The 22,301-nt window shown below is 40.7% G+C and overlaps 1 protein-coding gene across 8 annotated transcripts in view; it reads left to right on the top strand.

Moving 5' to 3' along the window:
* The window catches only part of LOC115656464 (ankyrin repeat and KH domain-containing protein 1), a 187,357-nt gene that overhangs the window by 161,191 nt on the left and 3,865 nt on the right, over positions 1-22,301 (top strand). For 3 of the 8 annotated variants that reach the window (XM_030573215.1, XM_030573220.1, XM_030573217.1), the window contains 9 exons: positions 276-732; positions 1,194-1,340; positions 4,342-4,452; positions 6,567-6,716; positions 7,037-8,652; positions 16,208-16,396; positions 17,800-18,051; positions 18,544-18,606; positions 20,219-20,394. In XM_030573215.1, the coding sequence (XP_030429075.1) occupies positions 276-732; positions 1,194-1,340; positions 4,342-4,452; positions 6,567-6,716; positions 7,037-8,652; positions 16,208-16,396; positions 17,800-18,051; positions 18,544-18,606; positions 20,219-20,394 (3,161 nt within the window). The remainder of the gene's footprint in view (positions 1-275; positions 733-1,193; positions 1,341-4,341; positions 4,453-6,566; positions 6,717-7,036; positions 8,653-16,207; positions 16,397-17,799; positions 18,052-18,543; positions 18,607-20,218; positions 20,395-22,301) is intronic. The other 5 variants (XM_030573218.1, XM_030573222.1, XM_030573219.1 and 2 more) reach the window with 3 other exon arrangements.

Consider the following 22,301-nt stretch of genomic DNA (forward strand, 5'->3'; position numbering starts at 1 on the left):
TACTTGTCTGGCCTTTTGTGTCACTGCAGTGCTTCAGAGCTCCTGCTCTGCATTAGTTTCCCATGCAACTGTCATTGTTCCCAGTGAAACTAGTTCTGTTGTTACCATTGCATCCCCTCAACTACACACCAAATCTAGGATTTTTTAAATCATTAGAATGGCTGAATTCATTACTGTAGTGACAGCTGATAGAAAGGTAACTTTATTTGTACTTTCCTTAACAAGTGAGACTTCTTTTCTATTAAATATGTTGTATATTTACTTTTTTTTTCCAGTGGAGCAAGAAGTTCCTATAGAGCCTCCGAGTGCAACCACTACAACCACAATTGGAATCTCTGCAACATCAGCTACTTTCACAAATGTCTTCGGGAAAAAGAGAGCCAATGTGGTAACAACTCCTAGCACAAATAGAAAAAATAAGAAGAACAAAACGAAGGACACTCCTCAAAATGTGCAGATAATTTTGCCAGATCAACATATATCACTAGCACAGCAAAAAGCAGATAAAAATAAAATAAATGGAGAGCCAAGAGGTGGTGGTGCAGGTGGGAATAGCGATTCTGATAACCTGGATAGCACAGATTGCAATAGTGAGAGTAGCAGTGGAAGTAAAAGCCAGGAGTTGAACTTCACTATGGATACAAACTCTTCTGGTGATAGGGGATATGCCTCATTACTGCTCCCTTCTCAGGAAGAAAAGACAAGCACCTCGGCTTCAAAAATACAAACAAGGTGAGTCTTCAGTTTCTCTATACTTCCCTCTCATGACTGCTGCTTGGTCTATGCCATTGTGAATCTGTTTACTGCTGCTTAGATTTTATAGAATCTGATCAAGCTCCTTAACTTGTGATGCTGGGATCCAAGAATTCTGCTTTGTTTAGTTTTGATTCTGGACTAATTGGACATGATTGAAAGTCAAAACAATCCAATGGCTGCTCAGAAGCCTGTGTGAAATAAGTTGGAGGCTCAGTCCAGTTCTTGTGAACGTATTAACCACACAAAATACACTAATTGGCATTGACTGGCACCCATATTGCAGAAGCTGTGATCTAAATACGGGCATTGAGAATGGGGAAAAAAAAATTGAGAATTGTTTTAACTGATAGTTTTGTCTAACCTCTAAAATTTATGCTCTGCAACTACTTTAACTACTTTTATTTTATAGTCTGTAATCAATACATCTCTGTTCCCAGACTTGAAGGTGACGCTAATCCAAATTCATTATCGGCAAGTTATAAATCTGTGTCCCTCCCTCTGACCTCTCCAAACATAAAGCTGAACCTCACTAGTCCAAAAAGAGGTCAGAAAAGAGAAGAAGGCTGGAAAGAAGTGGTTAGAAGGTAATGGGTTTTAATTCAGTGTTTTTGGATTATGTATAGATCTTTTGATTTCTAAACTGCGTACTTACACAGTGTGATGGAGTAGGGGCTGTCTGTGTGGGGAATGGGAGAGCAGGGGAGGACTTTAGGGGATGGACGATGCCAGGGCCTGTAACCTGAGCTAGGTAAGGGAGGGGAAAGGTCAACACCTTTGCCCGGGAAGGGGAACAAAGGAAGGGAGTGGCAGGAGGGAAGCAGTTTGAGTTTGGGCTTGGGGCTGGATGGGCGGAATTCAGGGGATCCTAGCTAGGATCCAAGCACCCTGAAAGCCCAGAAGGACTCGGTGGAGGGGTCCTGACTGTGCCTGCAAGCTCTGCTGTAGCCTGTGTTCCTGTTGTCCAATAAACCTTCTGTTTTACTGGCTGGCTGAGAGTCACTGTGGGTCTCAGGAAGAGGGGTGCAGGGCCGGACTCCCCCACACTCCGTGACACACAGAACATTCAGTAGCGTTAGCCTGACGTCATTATTTATAAAAGCCCTTCTTCCTTTGTGCTAGCAGTGCTTTGCAAACAAATGACAATCATTATGGGTGGTAATTACAATTCAAAAAGCCAAACATGGCATCAGTATTTTACAGTAGGAGTGGGATCCTTCCCAGGGACTGACACTAATCAGAAGAAAACACCTTGGGGGAGGGGGGAGTCTGTTCATGCTCTTTAAGTGGGGAGGAGTAGGCCAAGACTCCATTAGTAATGAAGGAATACACCAGCAAAAGCTCTGTCACATTTCAGTTTCACATGGGATCCCTCAAAGATTGGTGGGTGTCAATGAAGATATACAGGGAGGTGGACGATGAACTGAGACATGGTGCTCATTATGCTCTGTTGACCCACATTCTGGCTGTTGATTCTGCTCCAACTCATTCATGACCCTAAAATAGACGTAGGAGCATGGTTATGTAGTTGAAGAGCTTCTGCTTCTGAAATGGCAGCCTCTTCCTCTTCCTTGAAAATGTATATAATTTTGTTACATTGGGTGGCTTGTGGCCATATTTTAGTTATTCATTCTGTCTATATGTAGCTGGAAATTGTTGTTTAAATTTTCTACCTTTTTTTTTACTCACTTTGTTGAAGCAAGATAAGCATAAATATGTAAATCCTAGATTTTTGCATTTAGCCCTGATTCAGCTTCTCACATTCTGACATGCAGGATTTTGACTAAATGCCCTTTTTAGAGCATCTTTTAGTTTGTGTGCACGGAACACTGTTTTACAGAGGACTTGAAGTGTGAGTTTTGAGGAAGCTATCTTTTTTAGCCAATGAAAAATCTATGCAATTCAAATCTAAGACGTTAAACTCCGACCTTTTAGCTCAGTTCACACCAATTAAAATGTGTAATTTCCCCCCTACTTTGGTGATTGTGTATATTCATAAATATTGCTCCCTGTTACAGGGTGTGCATGATAAAGAGCCATAGATTTCCCCCTTTCCCCAAACTTGGTGAGTCGTGTAGGCATGAAACTGTTAAAAAAGCAGACAGGTGCCTTTACCAGGGCTGTGCACACACCCTGCTATTGATCCTGAAGCTGCTACACCTCTCCAGACAGGTCTCTTGAGTTTCTTAGTTTAGTCATTTGCTTTACTTTTACTGTGTTTGATACCATGTTTCTGTTCTGTCAGAGCTGCTGGGGTTCTAGAAATTTCTTCCTAAAATGGTGGATTTTGATAACCCTAAGAACTCAAGATTTGTTAAGGAATGTTCTCACAAAATGTCTACCCTGGGCCAGAATTTGCCATGCCCCGCCCTGAATAGCAGAGCATGCATGTAGTCTAACAGCCTTTTAACAACCTATGTGTCCTTTTCAAAGTAACTAGGTGTTGCACATGTTTGTTTGCCTCCTAAAGCTTATCCCAGTTCCAAGACCAAGAACTGTCCTAACTCCCACTCCCTCAAAGCACCCTATTGGGTAGAAGGGATGTCTATCAAAGAAATAACCAATGAAAACATCCCTTCTACCATTGACAGGCAAGTAGGCAGAGTTTTGAAAGACCCTCCTGTCAAGGTATGATTCCCCACTCTGAACCTTAGCGTCCAAAAGATGGGGTACCTGCATGAACCCCCCCTAAGCTTAATTACTACCTTAGAAATGATAGAGCTGCTACCACCCAAAAATATAGTGTTTTGGGACACTTTCTGGCCCCCAGCCCTTCCCTGGGGACCCCAAACCCTTTGGATCTCAAAACAAAGGGAAATAAACCATTCACCTCCTTTCTTCCTCCCATACTCTCCCCTCCCTGGGTTACACTGGGAGATCACTGTGATTCAACTCCTTGAATCTTAAAACAGGGAGAAAATTCACCTTTCCCCCCCCTTCTCTCCCCCTCCCAGACTCTCCCTGAGAGAGAGTGTGATCCTAACACAGAGAAATCAGGCTTTTCCTCCCCCCTCTCTCCTTTCTCCCACCAATTCCCTGGTGAGTCCAGACCCCCTCCCCTTGGGTCTTACACAAGAAATAAAAAAAAAAAAGAAAATCAATCAGGTTCTTAAAAAGAAAAGCTTTTAATAAAAGAAAGAAAAAAAGTAAAAATTGTCTCTGTAAAATCAAGATGGAAAATGTTACAGGGTCTTTCAGCTTATAGACACTAGAGAGAATCCTCCCCCCAACACAGATACAAGTTGCAGCAAACAGAGATACAACCCTTCCAGCAAAATACACATTTGCAAATAAAGAAAACAATCAAAAGACTAAACCGTCTTTCTAACTGGTACTTACTAAATTGAACAGAAGAGGCTGTTTCAGAAAATTGGAGAGTCTGTATACATGTCTGGTCCCTCTCAGAACCCAGAGAGAACAAAGAAAAAAACCCAAAAAGCACAGACAAAGGCTTCCCTCCACCGAGATTTGAAAGTATCTTGTCTCCTGATTGGTCCTCTGGTCAGGTGTTCCAGGTTTACTGAGCTAGTTAACCTGTTACAGGTAAAAGAGACATTAACCCTTAAACATCCCTTCTACCCTTTACAGGCAAGTAGGCAGAGTTTTGAAAGACCCTCCCTCTAGCAACACTCTGCAGCCAACACCAATTGAGCAATTTCAACTTCAGAGAGGAGGGCGCTGCTGTTCAGGAGCAAAAAGGTACAATTTGGGGCATTTTTTTCAAACTAAAAAACAATGAGCTTGGTGGGTGGGGAGGGAGGCATTAGAGGGTGGGTGAGGAGTGCGGTTCTGGATCCTATTTAGAGCTCATCTGAGGAAGCAATTCCTCAATGGGTGGTGGGGAGGATGGCTAGGGGTTCACTTTGGGGAGTGGATTGAGGAGGGTAAAGGAGACTGGAATGCAACTGGGGTCCATGTGAATCATGTGGAAGGCTCTTGGATGCTACATGAAGAAGGGAGCTCCAATAGAGAAGTCTTTATACTAATGCAGATCCAAAGGGGAGGGGATTGGAACGTGAGAAATGCTGGGGGTGAGGGCATAGTGTGTGGAACATTGTTTGTGGAGATAGTGTGAATTTTGTGGAGGGCAGGGGACAGGTTACTTAAAAAGATGAGATATATTAGAATGTTAATATTTTCAGATGGTAAGTGTAAAAACTATCCATTTTACATTACACACGTTTATTAACTGAAATACATTTCCTGCATAATTTCTTGCTGCCAGCTTCACCTACATTTTAAATTTAGTCATATTTAACATTTTAGATTACTAACAGCAACATAGAGATGTACAGTCTATATTCTGTTCAGATTCTTGAACCTTCATCACAGTGCTTCCTGAAACTCCTTGGAATTCCCTCTAACTGTACAGTTCACAAATTGCAATACACCACTGTTAAGCTTGAAAGCCATGTATGGGTTTGAAAGGTCCAGCCTTTGAAGTCTGGGAGCAGGAGTGGGCTAAAGGGACCTTGGGTCAGGTCTGGAATGCAAGCATAGCTGATGTTCTAAGGCTTCCCATTGCCAAATGCCTGCACTGATCCACCAATGCCATATGAATTTGAAAATCCTAGGAGTTCACTTAATAAGTCCATTGAGTGTTTGGGTTGCAGTATCATGGCCTAAAAATAAATGTTCTTCTGAAAATCTGTGCTGCCTTCATAGTGGCTTCCAGCATCCCTTTGGACCCTTGAATTGCACAGTTGGCCTGCTTGCTATAAACCATTGCGTAGGGTCACTGGCCATCTTCCAGAGCATTTGTAGTTTCTCACTTGAGGTCTAGGAGATTTTAATTCTACCGGGATGTTGGATCAAGACCCTGATTTTAAAATCTTGCTCAAGCAGGTGGTCTTTCAAAGATTATCAGTCTGGCTATATCCTAGTACAGGGGTAGGCAACCTATGGCACGGGTGCCGAAGGTGGCACGCGAGCTGATTTTTCAGTGGCACTCACAGTGCCTGGGTCCTGGCCACCAGCCCTGGGGGCTCTGCATTTTATTTAATTTTACATGAAGCTTCTTAAACATTTTAAAAACCTTATTTACTTTACCTACAACAATAGTTTAGTTATATATTATAGACTTATAGAAAGAGACCTTCTAAAAACATTAAAATGTATTACTGGCACGCAAAACCTTAAATTAGAGTGAATGAATGAAGACTCGGCACACCACTTCTGAAAAGTTGCCGACCCTTGTACTAGTACAAGCAACTTGTATCCTCCAGTGGCTAATCCCTGTGATCCAAAGATGCTTGATACTAATTAAAATGTAAAGTAGGAGAGTCACTTAGGATTTAATCTCACATTTTAAAAATACACAGGTTAGGACAAAAGATGAAGAACTATATGTTCAAAACAGCATGTATATTGTATAATATGCATCTATATGATATGATATACACCTCTACCTTGATATAACGCAACCCGATAAAACACGAATTCGGATATAATGCAATAAAGCAGCACTGGGGGGGTCTGCACGCTCTGGCGAATCAAAGCAAGTTCGATATAACACGGTTTCACCTATAACGCAGTAAGATTTTTTGGCTGCTGAGGACAGTGTTATATCGAGGTAGAGGTGTACTTGGTTAAATAAGTGTTCTGACGAAACTTCAGAAGTGCTCAGAATAACAAGTCATTTCAGGGGCGAAGTTTTAGGGAGGCTCTAGAAAGTGAATTCAGTACCAGCAGAAAACCACTTGCTGCCCTGAATTTGTAAAAATATTGAGATGTTCAGTTGCCAAACGAGAGATTTTGGCACTTTTAAAATGTCTCCAACATGACTTCATACATTTGCAATCTTTGTGATATAGGTCTAAGAAATTATCTGTCCCAGCTTCTGTCGTATCTAGAATAATGGGAAGAGGTGGGTGCAACATCACTGCAATTCAAGATGTCACTGGTGCTCATATTGATGTGGACAAACAAAAAGATAAGAATGGAGAGAGAATGATCACAATAAGGTACGATACATGGAAACAAAATAATTGTACATTGAGTTGGTACAAGATTTTTCTTACACAATCTGCTTATCTTTAAGGTAGGACATATTGATTCTTTGGCACTAGTGTATAGTGCATAAATGACAGCAGGACATGCTGAAAATCTGATACTTACACAAAGTTAAACCATAAAAAAGCAGATATCAAGAAATAAAACTTCTTGACTGTTCTATCAAATACTGCACTAATATAGCCAAAAGAAATTGTTTAGTTCAAGAAGTGTTGCAGCAAAGTGAGAATTCCATTCCAGAGAGAAGTTTAATACTTGTTTTTAATTTCAGGGGCGGTACGGAATCAACAAGGTATGCAGTGCAACTTATCAGTGCCCTTATTCAAGATCCCGCCAAGGAACTGGAAGACTTAATTCCTAAAACTCATATAAGAACACCTGCTCCAAACACCAAATCAATTCATGCAAACTTTTCATCTGGAGTCAATACTGCAGCTGCTTCCAACAAAAACTCATTTCCTCTCGGAGCACCACCTCTTGTCACATCACAGTCATCAACACTTTCTACTTTCCAAACCACTAACAAATTAAACAAGAATGTTCCAGCAAATGTGCGTTCTTCTTTTCCAGTGTCTCTGCCCTTAGCTTATTCCCACCCTCATTTTGCCTTGCTGGCTGCCCAAACTATGCAACAGATTCGGCACCCTCGCTTACCTATGGCCCAGTTTGGAGGAACTTTTTCACCTTCGCCAAACACTTGGGGACCATTCCCAGTGAGACCAGTTAATCCTAGCAGCACAAACAGCTCTCCAAAGCATAATAGTTCAAGTCGTGTAGGTAACCAGAATGGGAATATTTTACAGACAGAGTCTACTGGATTAGCTACTGCTAGCTGTCCTATTACTGTCTCTTCTGTAGTTGCTTCTACCCAACCGCTGTGTGCAACAAGTAGTCGGACTCCCTCATCAGTCAGAAAGCAGTTGTTCGCCTGTGTTCCGAAAACAAGTGCAGTGGCAACAGCAATCTCAACTGTGACAAGCACCTGTAGCACTCTGCCTTCTCCTTCCTCTGCACCTGCAAACAACGGGCAAGTTCCCACAGCATTTCTGCCCTCAAATGTTCCACAAACACAGCATTCTGCACTTAAAACGGACTCTTTCTCAGCTATCTCAGCACCCAAAGAGAAGGTGTCAACACTAGACCAACCTACTGGAAACACGTGTGCACCATCTTCGGTTGCAAGTAGTTGCAATATATCCGCTAGCAGCAATCCAGGAGTCTTAGAAACTCGCCGATCTAGCAGCCCTGCACCTCTAAATAACGTCCAAGATGAGATACTGCCAACCAGCATGTCAGATATAAGTTCTTCTGTGTCCATGCCTTTTTCCTCTAGCTCAGAACCCACTCCATTAAGCTTAGCTTCACCCAGATCAGTTGCTGCAGATAATCAGGACAACAGTAATTTACCTCAGTTAGCTGTACCAGCACCTCGAGTTTCTCACAGAATGCAGCCTAGAGGTTCTTTCTATTCAGTGGTACCAAATGCAAACCTACACCAAGATCATCAGTCTATTTTTGTTACAAATCCAGTTCCTTTAACGCCATCTCAAGGTCCACCTGCTGCAGTGCAGCTTTCATCAGCCATGAACGTTATGAACGGTTCTCAGATGCACATTAACCCTGCAAACAAATCATTGCCTCCTACGTTTGGGCCAGCAACACTTTTCAATCACTTTAGTAGTCTTTTTGATAGTAACCAGGTGCCAGCCAACCAAGGATGGGGAGACTGTCCACTATCCACACGAGCAGCAGCAGACCCATCTTTCACTGTTCAGTCTACTTTTCTGAGTAACTCTGTGCTAGGACACATAGAAAATGTGCATCCTGATAACTCCAAGGCTCCTGGATTCAGGCCACCTTCCCAGAGAGTTTCTACCAGCCCTGTAGGTAAGTCCACATAGTTTCTACTCTGGCATAGTATCAGAGTGGTAGCCATGTTAGTCTCTGGATCTGTAAAAAGCAACAGAGTCCTGTGGCAGCTTATAAATTAACAGATGTATTGGAGCATAAGCTTTCATGGGTGAATACCCACTTCGTCAGACACATGCAAAAGTTCATGCTCCAATACGTCTGTCAGTCTGTAAGGTGCCACAGGACTCTGTTACTCTGGCATGGAGACAATCCTGCCATTAGTCTTTGACCCTATTCTCAAATTGCTCTAGAAAGATTTTACAAGGTAATATGCAAAAGAACGCCAACTGGGAGCTGAACTTGCCATGTGTAATTTCAAAAGCTATTTAAAATTATACACATCCAGTTCTTTTTCCTAGCTCTGACCTGTCAGGTACTGGTAATGCTGCAGAAGCAACCACCATTGGCTCTTTTAGGAAGTAAAGGTCTTGTGGCACTTGATGAAACTCCACCCACAGGTGTCTTAATATTGATTCCATCCGGTGGAAGGATGGATTGTCATGGTGCTAGACTAAGCATAGTAGCAGATGGGGATCTTGTTGGAACCCTGTTCTATTGGTGTTTTGAAGTTGCTCACATAACATTATCAGCATATGGGACTTAGTAAGGGACTGAATGCTTGACAGTCCTCCTTCCTTTTCCCTGACATTTACCTAGTAGACACATAAAGGATGTTACCCTTATCTCATTGCTTTTCAGATTTGTTCATATGCCAGAAGATTAGACTGTATTTTGAAGACAGGTGCCTAGAGAACCTCACTTCCCAGCTTTCCTAAGTTAATTTTCTTCAAGTCTTTCACCCAACACCATCTCACAAACCCTTTTAAAACTTTGGGCCAGAATTTCCAAACTTGGATACTGAAGTTAGGCACCTAAATAACTGAACAGATTTTCACAAGTGATACATTCCCATTGAGTTCAAATGGGACTATGAGTGCTCAGCACTTCTGAAACCAGGCCACTTTTCTCTTTAGATGTTTAACATCAAAAGTCAGAAAATGTTTGCCAGGGTGTCTCAGAGTTTTTTTTTAAATATTTAAATTTAAACTAGTTAGCTGCATTCTGAAGAGAACAAGCAGTTAGGCTGCATACGATCTCTCTGCTCCCAGTACAACAAATAGAACCAAATGCAGCTAGAACTGTGATTGCTGGAGTAGTCTGACCTCATTCATCCAATTCTCTAACAGTAGAACAGTCAAGTCCTGCTCCAGTGGACTCCAGAAACATTGCTTTTTTACCAGCTCCTCTTTTTCTCATGGATGGTCAAAGTTGTTCAGGAAGATGTGGTAAATAGTCTGTCAAATCACTCAAATCCCATGGATTATGTACCTAAAATGGCTCTGAAGGCTATTATGCTTGTAAAGGAAAATGAAACTCCTTCACAGAGAGTAACTATTAAAATTCTAAAGTTACCCATTTTTCATACAAAATAGAACTGTAAAATAATTTAAAATCTCTGAGACACACAAGGTGCATGAGGCAAGATGTTTTATTGGACCAACTGCAGTTGGTGAAAGAGACCAGCTTTCTTTTGAGTTTGCACAGAGCTGGTCTCTCTTACCAACAGAAGTTGGTCCAGTAAAACATAGTACCTCACCCACTTTGTCCTTGTCATATTGTGGGACTAACATGGCTACAACACTTTAAATCCCTCACTCATTTCACTCCAAATATATTAAGGTTCTTTAGACTCTACATAAACCACTGAGTTAGAAATGGTAAGAATTATGCTCCACCACACCTTACACAAATGTCTTCTGGAAGAAAAGTGAGGAATGTTGTTTTTTTTCCAATTGAAACCAGGGGATTCTGACAATGTAAATTATCCAAGTTGGAATTTGGCTGGGGCATTAAAAATTTGATTATATGCTTTAAAAAAACAAAGTTGAGCCGCCTCTTCTCCTCAGTCCTATAGTTGGCAGTCCCATATGTAGAGGTCTGTTACATCCTCTAACCACAGAACAAGAAGGCAAAAGTAAAAGTTTCAGGTCTTGAGTCAATTACATAATCTGCTACCCTGCCTGGAATCTGAAGCTCTTCAGATTGAGTTCACTTGTCTCTGCTTAGGGAAAAGAGGATTTAAGTTGATAGTGGGTAACAAGAACAATAGTTTCTCAGAGCTATTCAGATTGTCCAGATCTTGGTATCTAGAAAGTGTCAGTGGTCTTTGGCCTGCTCCAGCATCATCCCCTTGGAGGTGTGTGTGTGTGTGTGTATAACAAGAACTGGCTCAGTCAGCTTCATTTACTTCCATTCTTCCATTCTTTCACAGATATCACCTTGTCATTAGTCAGACCTTTCAGTCAGTCTTATAGATGAGATAAAGCAGGGTGGATTGTTTTAAATCATGATTAAATTAGCAAGCAGGAAATCTTGATTTAAATCCATCAATTTTAATCATGTTTTGCATTTGTATTTTTTTATTTTCCTAAAGAAAGGTTGATTCTCATTGGTGATAACCGTTAAGGCCAGGTCTACACTACAGACCTATATCGGTATAACTGCGTTGCTCCAGGATGTGAAAAATGCACAACCCAAGTGACGTAATTATGCCAGCCTAACCACCCATGTAGACAACACTGTGTCGCACAGCTGCCACCTCTCAAGGAGGTGGGTTAACTATGCTGACAGGAGAAGCTCTCCCATTGGCGTAGTAGTGTCTTCACTAAAGTATGTGAAGACCGAAGCCCAAAGACGTTTTCAGTTGCAACTAAATACAGCCTTTACACTAAATATGCTTTTTGAAAACCAGGATACACATCTGTACATGTTTAAGCAGTTATATAGCTTAATTTGCATTTATTCAGATTCTTAATTTTTACTACATTGGAAAATGGTGAATAATACATTTCTTGTTTACTAGGGGGTTTTTTTTTGTGTTAAGTCCTGTTTGGATGGGAACTCAAATTCAACTAAATGCAAAAATAACTCATTTTATCAACACGTTTTGTATTTAAAACTAACGGATTTATTAAACAAAGGAAGTTTTTGCAGTTAGTTAATCGAACTGGTTGTTTCTTGCATTATGTCCTTCAGGATTTTAAAACTAGTAGATCTTATCCTTACACCTAGTTTTTATTCATAAACTGGAAAACAAGCTTTCCTACTCTTTTTTTTTCCATTTTCTAGTGGTTTTTAACTTTGAGTGAACTAATCATTGAACTGAAATGAAAACAATATTTTCTCTGTATCTGCAGAAAAGACTAGTGCTGAGAGAGGCTGGTTTAGCATTTCAGTGAACTCTTTCCAGTTGTTTAGCCAGTGGTGTCCAACAGTTCAGTGGTTCGAGTTTCTTTAAAATTTTGGTAGTAAATAGATACTGCTTAACTTTTTTTATTTTAATTTAAATTATTTTAGTAGATTAGAGTAAATTTAGGCCTTAGCATAGGTTGTCGTCATTTCAAATTTTAAATAGGCTTATTTTTAATAACAAACTTGTTTTTAATTTAAAAATCTAGTTTTAAATCCGTTTTTATCTATCTTGGGATGAAGTGGAAGTGTACTTCTTTGGTGCTTATCTCGGGCTGAAGAACAGATTAGCCACACAGGAAAGAATGTTCTTCTGTCTATCAAAATTGGAGCTTGTTTGACTGATGGTATATACTTGAATTACAGGTTTCTCATAGTTCTTTGAAGTCAAAAAGTCCCATTTGTTACTGATGTACAATACTGTGCTGTGGAGTGCAGCAACCCTGGGCTTTAGACAGTCTGGTAGTCCTTGCTGGTGGGCCAGTATACAGTATCTTCATATATTGTACCAGTAAGGTGAGATTTATCAAAATGGCTGCTAGATATGACATTGCACCTGTAACACTGAGCAAATGGTTTGTTCTCCAAGTTTCTTTTTCACTTGAGTTCTTCTGTACCTTTGGGGTACAGTTAGGAATACTTGGATTTCCACAAACTTAGTCTCGTGGAGTTCACTTTTATACGTTTGTTTGCAGCAGAGAGCCCAGTTAAGTTCCTCACTTGTTTGAGTCTTAAAGTAGAAGTTTTGACAAGCACCTTCATGTTGTAAGTAGACTGATACCAAAAATTAAGATTGAAAGCAGAGAATCCCAATTTGCCCACTTTGTTTCCAGATATTTGTGGTTCCCTGCCATGGGTTATGTCTCTGGGTCTATTCAGGAAAACTGTCTTTTTGTCTTGCCTTCACTTTTCATGTCTGCTAGTCCTAGCAGTTTGCAGAATTGGGGACAGATTTGCATGCTCCTTTTAGAAGTCTCCAGACAAAACCAGAAGGAATCCATTTCAGTCACTTGTTATGCTTCCTCTACGTTTGAGGACCAAGTCTGTCTGTGCTAGGTTACAATGCATTATAGTAAGCTGGCATACCTTGAGCTATAACACCATCACAATTCCTTGAAACCACACACAACAGATGCCCTCACAATGTGAATCTGATTTTGAAGGTCTTCCTTGAGATCTGGAGTAGCAATGATCCAGGTTACGTTAGCCCTGGCAGTTGGCAAACAGTCTCCACAGAAGTATCTTGGAGCCTTGAGAAACTGTACTTTGAGCATAGTTTTCATGTAGCATCAGGACACAGTCTCATGCTACTGATGCTCATTATGCAAATTTGGCTAATCCAGCCAGAGAAACACATTTGAAATGGCATAATTTGACACTAATTTAAGCATGTTACTGTTCCTCCAAAGTATGATGCAGTAATCAAGCAAAATACATAAGTGGGAAGTTGGTGACTAAAACCAGTTCACACGCTGCTTAGAGTGTTGCCCACAGTAGCCCTTGTTGGTATTGGATTGGTTCTTCTTTCCTCTACTATTGCAGGGGCAAAGTATTAATAGAAGGTGGCATCTTTTATCATGTTAGCCTACCTAAAACTGACAGTGCTGGACTTGTGCACTTCAGAAGTTTCAGGCTGATTAAAATATAGCAGCTCTTCAGCCACTTCCTGCAGAGACATTCCCCCTGGCTCTCAGAAGTGTGCAGAACACAACACTTAAATTACATTGGATACATAATCATTGTGCTTTAGAAGGCATCTCGCCATCAGTCTTCCAAAGGCATATTCAGCTCTTGTTGAAGAGATAGGTAGATCCCTGTCTATCAGTGTCATCGGCATAAGTTTCCATTACTATGAATGGTTATCTCCAACATTCACTATAGACAGAGACCCAGTTAATGAGCCAATGCTATAGGAAATGCCACTTTCTGTATGAGTCCTTGAAAATCAGTCCATTGGGCACTTTGTCCAGCCAGCCATTGTAATTATCCAAGAACCAGCCTCTGATTCACCATCTGAAGGAGAACACGGTGTAAGCTCAACAGTTTCTCTTTCTCCAACAAAAGTTGGTCCAATAGAAGATATCACCTCATCCACTTTGTCTCTCTGATTCACTATTATATGCATCACAATGGAGTTAGGAGCCTTTCGGATTGGCCTACTTCTGAGCTTTGTATGAGGAGCAGGGAATTGGCACATGAGTATCATCAGTAGCCCCACTATGGGGGGAGAGGCCCCAGCTGGGGGATATAAGAGCGATCACTTGCTTCAACAGTAACTTATTACTAGACACAACACTAGCATAATTTCTGTGCCAGTAGACTTGCCTACATAAAATATGTGCCAACAAACAGTACTCTTTTTACAGTCAACCTACACAAAGCACTGCCTAGTCCCTTATCCATGAAAATTGAATCTCAAATCAGGGTGCATTCACTGAACATTAATCAAAGCTCTGCAAAGGTTATTCTTCCTCACTCAGTTCTCCCTCATGAGCATCTTGTGCTTCATGATCCACTACAGTTGGGTTATTCCGCTTCATCTTTCAAGCATAAAGGTGCTTCTTTTTTTAACTTCTCTAGTTTCACAATGTAATGTGAGATGAAGGAGCTGTCCAGAGAACTGTCTCCCTCTCTAACTTCCTACGGTGTCACCACCACCTGAAGTAGGTGGTTCGTCTAGGCCTCTCCTCTCTCTCTTCGCTCTATCTCTTTTCAAGCAGAAGTATTTTCTATTGTCTTTTGATTTTTCTTCCTCTGCTTGGTGCCTCCTTGGTGGGGAGAGGATCTTTGAGAAGAGGAGTCTGCAGGAAACTGATATTTGAGGAGAAAACAAGGCAGTGTAGATCAAAGGGGTTCCTGCACATGGCCCAACTGCACAATAATGCACTGCCCCCCTCACTATACGATGTTATGGCAAGCAGACTTAATGTGTTTGTTTGCAGTGCTTCAGCAGCAGGAGCTGCATTTGCAGAATCTCCAAGCCAGTGCTCCCTGGCAACTTGGTTTTCCAGGCTTTGGTGAAGCATGACAGGCAAGCCTTAAGCTGCTTGAAGCAGAAATTCAGCACCAGGACCTAACATTTTGAAAGCAACACACCAGAGATTCTGGGTTGGTTGGATTTTTCTTCTGTTCCAATTAGGGTGAAATAGGATAACCAGGAATGTTTCCAAGAGGCTGGTAAGTCAGAGGAACAGGGAAAAAAACACAGTGCATGACCCCTCCTATCCAACAACCACCACTCCCTTTCTGACTACCATAACTAGCTATTTTTGTCCCTGACCTTCCAGAAAGGGCCTTAGTTCGTCCTGATTGTGGTTATTAACTTGAGCCCCTCAACAGTTCTGTCAGCCCCCTTCTCTAATGGCAGCTGTGATTCCCACAGGCTCCAGAAACCACCACCAACAAAACAACCTCTCTGATTCCCTGTATTTATTATCATATTTGTTTATTACCAAGCTATGATAAAGGTCTTTAAGGTATTTTGGTGGCGAGGCTTTGGCTTGGTCAGAAAATTCAACTCCCCATGCCCCTTGTTTTAAAGGAGACTCGGTTTTGCTCCTCTTTGGAATGCAGCCTTGTGCTGAGAAACTGCTTCCAACCATCACACTACGCAAATATCAGTCTAACCTCACTTTTGGGGGCACAGAATACTGTGTGCACTCTACTTATGGACCCAACTGTAGGATGGGCAAGAAATATATTATGAATTACTGCCCTGGTACTAATGGATCATTTTCAGTCTTCTTACATCAATTTTTTTTATTGTTTTTAACTTACATTGTATGTCTTGGTTAGCTCTGGAGAATTCTAGACTGAGGAGTAAGTTGGGATTTATGTCTTGGGTTTGCCTTCATATCTCATGGTAGGTGAAGGTAGAGCTGGGGTAGTCAATAGCCGGGCCAAATCTGGACCAACAGACACTTTTGACCAGACCCCAGATCTTTTTATTTTTCAGTATTGTTCTTTTTATTTGCTCTGAAGTCTGGACCTTGGCTACACCTTGGCTAAAAAAATTGGTCCTTGACAAAAAATAGAGTACCCTGAGGTAGAGCTTTGTGTGATAACAGCTGTAGGCTGACAAAGAGCAAGATTGAAAAATACATATACCAGTATGTAATTCTCCCTTAGCCTGTAACCTGCAAAAACTCATTGCACCTGTAAATACCCATGAAAAGGGTGACTGGACACTAAGTTTAAATTGTATTTGGAGCAGTGAATCTTCATGGTGCTGTGAATTATTTTTCCAAATAGGTATATTTCATAAGTTTTACATTTATTTCAGGCTTACCCTCTCTAGATCCATCCAACGGCTCTTCAGCTGCCTCTTCAGCCCCTCTGACAGGTTTTTCAGCAAACATACAACGGGTTTATCTTCAAGGGCCAGCACCTGTTGGGACTCCCAGTTTTAACAGACAGCATTTTTCACCACATCCTTGGACGAGCGCTACAAATTCATGTAGGAACTTCATGGGTCTGTCTTTATTATCTATACATTTTCAGTGTTTTAGTTATTGTCTTTAGCTACTAGTTGATTTCTGACTTTGAGGCGAAAGCAACCAGTGGCTTGAGAAACTATTATTGGAAATTGCTTTTAGCCTCAGTAAAGGGAAATGTGTGAAATGGCATCACAAAACGTTTTATGGATATCTTATGTGAAATGCCATAGGTTCCATTAGTATTACCTCTCTTGATGTAACTTCAGGAGGCTTAGGGGTATGTCTACGCTGCAAAAAAAAAGTCCTGCGGCATCAAGTTTCAGAGCCCGGGTTAACTGACTCCAGCTTGCACCATGGGGCTGAAAGTAACAATATAAATATTCTTGTTCAGGCTGGACCTCATCTCTGAAAAGCAGCAAGGGGAGAGTGGGGCCAAGAGGCCAGGCTCCAGGCTGAGCAAGAATGGCTACGTTGCAATTTTTAGCCCCATAACCTGAGCCCAATTCAGTTGACACAGGCTCTGAGGCCCATTGCTGCAGAGTTTGTTTTGGGTTTTTTTTGTTTTTGTTTTTTTGCAGTGTAGATGTACCCTTAAACTCTGAAGAGAAGGTTAATTTTTGTGTGATCACAACACGGGGAGCTTTCTTGTAGTGTAAAACTGCTTCAGATGAAATTGGCGTGACTTTCTCAGATTGAATTATGCTTTATTTTAAAGGTTTTAAAAATGAGACTTCTGCAATTAATATTTTATATATCTTAAAATTCACTGAAATTTGTAAATTGTCTGAAATGACAGTGAGGACTCTTATGGAGCAAATCTGAGAGAGAGAGAATGGCCACATGAGAAGCTTGGATCTTTGCAATTCAGAATCTTAGTGATGGCAACTCCCTGAGTACAAAGGCCAAAATAAACTTGGGTGCCAAAACTAAGGGTCAATGGAACTTACGCTTCTAAGTCATTTGTGCATTTCTGGAAAATCGCAGCCTGAGCCTATATCCCAATGGGAGTTGGGGATGCTCAGCACCTCTGAAAACAAGGCCAGTTGAGTGCCTGGAAAATTTAGGCCCAGATTTGCAGATCTCTTCATACAGTCTTCCAGTTTTCTTGTCCTTGTCTAGTATATCTAAAATATTTACAAGAAGATCTAGAAAATGTCATACTATCCTGTTATTGGAACCATTTATGCAACTAATGTAAGATACAAAATCACTGGTGAAGAATCTTTCCAGTGGGCCAAACAGCAATCAGTGCAATGACTATTCTGCCACAAATAACTAAATTCTCTCACTAGCCCCAAAAGATAAATCAATAAACTTTTACCCCTTTCATAATCTGCATTACAGAATACAGATTGGCAGTTTAGAGGGGAAATTGTGGTATTTAACATCACTTAAGTGTTCCATGTATAATAAAGCAAGAGAAATATTTTGTCACCAGGTGAATCTCCTATTCCATCAGTTTCATCGGGATCATCTTCACCCCTTTCAGCTGCTTCTGCACCTTCTAACTTGGGCCAGCCAAAAGCAGGTAGCACAAGTCAAGATCGAAAGGTACCACCTCCTATTGGGACAGAAAGGCTTGCTAGAATTCGGCAGGGAGGTTCTGTCACTCCTACCCCCTTAGGAACTAACTTTACGGCTCCTGTTGGACATAGTGGTATCTGGTCATTTGGAGTTAACAGTGTATCAGGTAAGTCAGTCTCATACACAATAAGTAAGCTTTCTGTTTTAAAAAAAATCAAACCTCAGATTTTAGGGTGACACTGCATTCTGAGAACTAATTGGGGGGAAACAAAATGCCAAACTTAAGCTTTTCAAGGATCAAATTTGAAATAATAGAGTAATACATGGTAGTAATATGTAAAAATCTTCCCTTCTAAACCAGAGAACAAAATACACTTTGTCAATTGCATGTAAGATTACTTTAAAGGCAGAAACTAAAAGGAATATCATGGGGAAGTCACAAACAGAGAGCTGGAGGGATATAGAGAGAAGTGTTGAGAAACGTGCATATTCTGATCCTTTAAGGGAATATATCGGGGAAGCCTTTTAAATTGTTCTTCATTTTACTGAGTAACTGACCCATAAGGACCACAATTAGAAAGGAAGGTTAGGGCAAAAGAAGTGATTGATTGCAACACTTTATGTGGGTACAAATCCAGAAACATACTCTTCTTTACAGATGGGCTGTTAATACAGCCTCAGTATCCCACCTGGGATGGGATCAAGTCTCGGAAGAACAGAGGTATTTCTTTAGGTTTTGTTTCATGATTGCTTTTCTTTTCATTTATTCAGCTACTCTGCAGGATTTTAAGAGATAAATACCTCTGATGTTATAGCTGACAGACCAAGTTTTTCATGACTGATTCTGAAATAATCTGTAACCCACCCACAAGATTCTAAAGTATTTCTTGATAGAGATGGGGTGGGCTTTGCCAAAATGTTCCTCATTGGGTAATGACTTACTCTGATTTTCTTCAGGCCAAATCTGTTTTGCCAGAACAGTTGCAATTTTCTCTCATAATATAGAATTTTTCACCTGACTTAGATCCTGCAAAAGTACACAGTAAATACATAAACTCTGAAAGAGTGATTGAAATCTTCTATACTGTTAAATCTGTTGAACAGAAATGTAATTTTAGAATGGGAACAAATAATGCTTTACCTTTTCCTCAAAATTTGGTCTCCGAATTTAAAACTCGGTCTGAAAGCTGTGGTTGCATTTCATTAATTTGTAGCTTGTCACTCAAGCTATTTTTAAAAATGAGGTTACAGTTATGACAAGCAAATAAAAACTGGGGCATTCAGAGTGAGTGCTATTGGTCCTTAATTTTTATACTTTTCTCCTCCGTAACTCTTCTTGAATAATATGAAATAAGTTCTGTTCCAGGCAACAGCAATTTCTTTCTTTTAAAAAAAAAAAAAGTGACTTCTAGATAGCTGAAGGTTTATTTTCAGTTTTTGGTAGTTCCATTTTCAAGTTCTTGCAGATCAAAACAAAGTGCACTGTATGAGCTGCAGATTGTTTTCATTAGAAATTTTAAGAGATTGTGTATGTAGCTAAATAAAATGACAGTGTTAATGGTCTTAAATTTTGTAAAGCTAGGGTTTTTTAAATGAGGCTTAAATTTTAATCCAGATTTGGTCTGACGTTATCCCATTAACCTTGGTGTCTCCTCATGGCTGTTTTTCAGACTGAAGTTATAAACTTGTCATACAAATTGGCATTATTCATAGATCACAGTTCTATTAAAGTTTAGCTCAGTGTTGGGGGCATCTGAAATATTGGTTTAGTATTTGGTGCAGGAATATAGGAGAATGAAAGAAAATGATATCAGGCCTAGTCTCATGTTTCCAGATTTCACCATCTTCTCCCTCTTCAGTCTTCAGAAAGTTCTCTGCCTTTCACCTCCTACCAGCTCCTGCCCTAAGCATGACTCTGTGGAGTCTCTCACCTTGCATTACCATGGATATGGAATGTGCTAAAGTGCCTAACTCAGTGGGTGATGGGAGGGGAAGAAAATGTCTGCATGCAGTGGGGCCTCACATGGGCAGTATTTTCTACAGCCTGTCTTTGCGAGAGGGCCATGTAGGCAGAGCCATGAAGCTGAGGATAGGAGATGTGTGTGCATATTTTGTTGTTAACAAGTCATTGGGGTCTGAGGGTAGAATACAAGTTTTGGGGAGGTCTGAGAAGTAATTTGTTCAGAGCAATGCCCCAGTTTGGTTTTGCAGCATTGTTATGCTTTATTTCTGAGATCCTTAACATGTGGAGATGGTCTGTGCAGCTGATTGTTTTTTTTCCATAGTTTTCTCGATTGATTATAACCATCCACTTTTAATCTCTTCCTTTCCAGAAGGCATGTCAGGTTGGTCTCAGCCTATAATGGGGAATCATCCAATGCATCAACAATTATCAGACCCAGGCACATTTTCCCAGCATCAGCCAATGGAGAGAGATGATTCTGGAATCGTGGCTCCCTCAAACATTTTCCACCAACCTATGCCAAATAGCTTTGTGGATTTTTCTAAAGTAAGTTTTATATTTGAAAGTTGAATTTGTTATAAGCAGCTGGGTGGCTTTGCCTGGTTGCAGATGACTTGTCTGACAGTGCATGTCCAGAAATGACTGTCCAGAGAGACTTCATTAAAAGCCCTCTCTCTGGAACAAGTTGGGGCAACTTTGGCAAGGCCATTGGTCCATTCAGATTTGTTTAACTCTGAATGTTCTCTAACACAGTAGTGCCCAATCTTATACAGGAGGGCCACATACACATAAGCACAACCTTGTGCGGGCCAAACAGATTGTACATATTTTAATAAGATGTAAGTCACCAGTATTGATTTATATTTTAAGTTCAGCTTATTTTGTATGTATTTAGATAGAAACAACCTATGTACAGCATTGTCTGTTTACACCCTTATGTAAACTAAAATGATGTAAACATGATAAAATTCTAATGAATCGGCCATTAGTATATTGTGTTAAAGCAGGCTGCAGGTTTTATGAGATGCTCTGGTGGGCCGTGTATGGCCCCCAGGCCATAGGTTGTACACCCTTGCTCTAGCACAGTGGTTCTCAAACTTTTATTTTCATGGGCCACTTGAAAATTGCTGGGGATCTTGGCGAACCACTTAATCTTTCTAAATGTTTGTGCCATATGCTAACTATTGTAAAGCACTTTGGATAAAAGCACTATATTAAAAAAAACAACCTTAATTAACATTTTTTGTTGTACAAATAACAGCACACAAATCATATTTTAATATCAGTGGTCTTACCTTTCTAATGCAATAGATGTGCCTTCTCTTCCCCGCCGCAGCAGCCCCCGAGCTGGGGCTAGATAGGAGAGGGGTCTCTTCCCCACCACAGCAGCCCCTAGTAGCCCTTCATTCTCTCATGTGCAGCTGTCCAGGCGCGCACCTTAGAGGGAACTATCCACAGACCACCTGAATAGAACTCGCAGATCACTGTTTGAGGACCTCTGCTCTAGCAGATATGAGGATTTATGTAGCCCCCCTTCACCCCAGAAACACTCTTGGACATGTGAGACACACTAGTCAAACTGAGGGCACATTATAACTGACACTAAATATTATTTCTAGTTGCTAATATCCCAGGTCTATACATGGACTTGCTTGGTGACACACTTCACTGTTCCATTCTCCCCTACTGTGTTAGATTCCTTCCTTCCTACATGGAACTAGGTCGCCTCTTCAGGCTGGTTAATATTTAATGCTTCTGGCACGAGTTATAGATATAAATTAGGCATATGAATATCATGTAATTTTCTTCAGCACATGTGGCAGGAGGTTAGGAGAATATTGAACTATGTACATAAAGAAGACATTAACATCAGAAACTAGCACAAGGCAAAAACACAATACAGCCCTGTCATCATTCAGTTGAAGAATTTGAGGAGTGTCTAGGGTCATGTGCATAGTCTGGAGTCTTCTCAGAACATTGCTACAGTTACATCTGGAGAAAGTACTTTGTTGCAGTCTTTATTTTTTGTGAGCAAGACAAAGATTTTTCATATCCTATGCAATGAGACAACAGAAATTTGAGGGAGGGGAGGTATCAAAAGAGCTCTGTATCCCCTTCTGTTCTGTGTAGGGAGATTTTTATAAAAACTGTCATGTCACATGTTGGAGGCCACGGAAGTGAGGCTCTAAAAAGGTGTAGTGGCTTTCTTTAATGAACTCAAAGATCATTATTCCAGTTGGCAATTAAAATATTGTATAGTACCTTCCATCTTAAAGGACCCCACTGTGCTTTCAGACTACACACACAGCATAGCTGCAGCTCAGTTAGGATGACAAGTGGTATATTGATGGGAGAGGAGAGCACTTATAGACTTATAGATTTTAAGGTCAGAAGGGACCATTATGATCATCTAGTCTGACCTCCTGCACAACGCAGGCCACAGAATCTCACAT

This window comes from Gopherus evgoodei, chromosome 8 (assembly GCF_007399415.2).
Source record: "Gopherus evgoodei ecotype Sinaloan lineage chromosome 8, rGopEvg1_v1.p, whole genome shotgun sequence".
In the NCBI taxonomy this organism is placed as follows: Eukaryota; Metazoa; Chordata; order Testudines; family Testudinidae; genus Gopherus; species Gopherus evgoodei.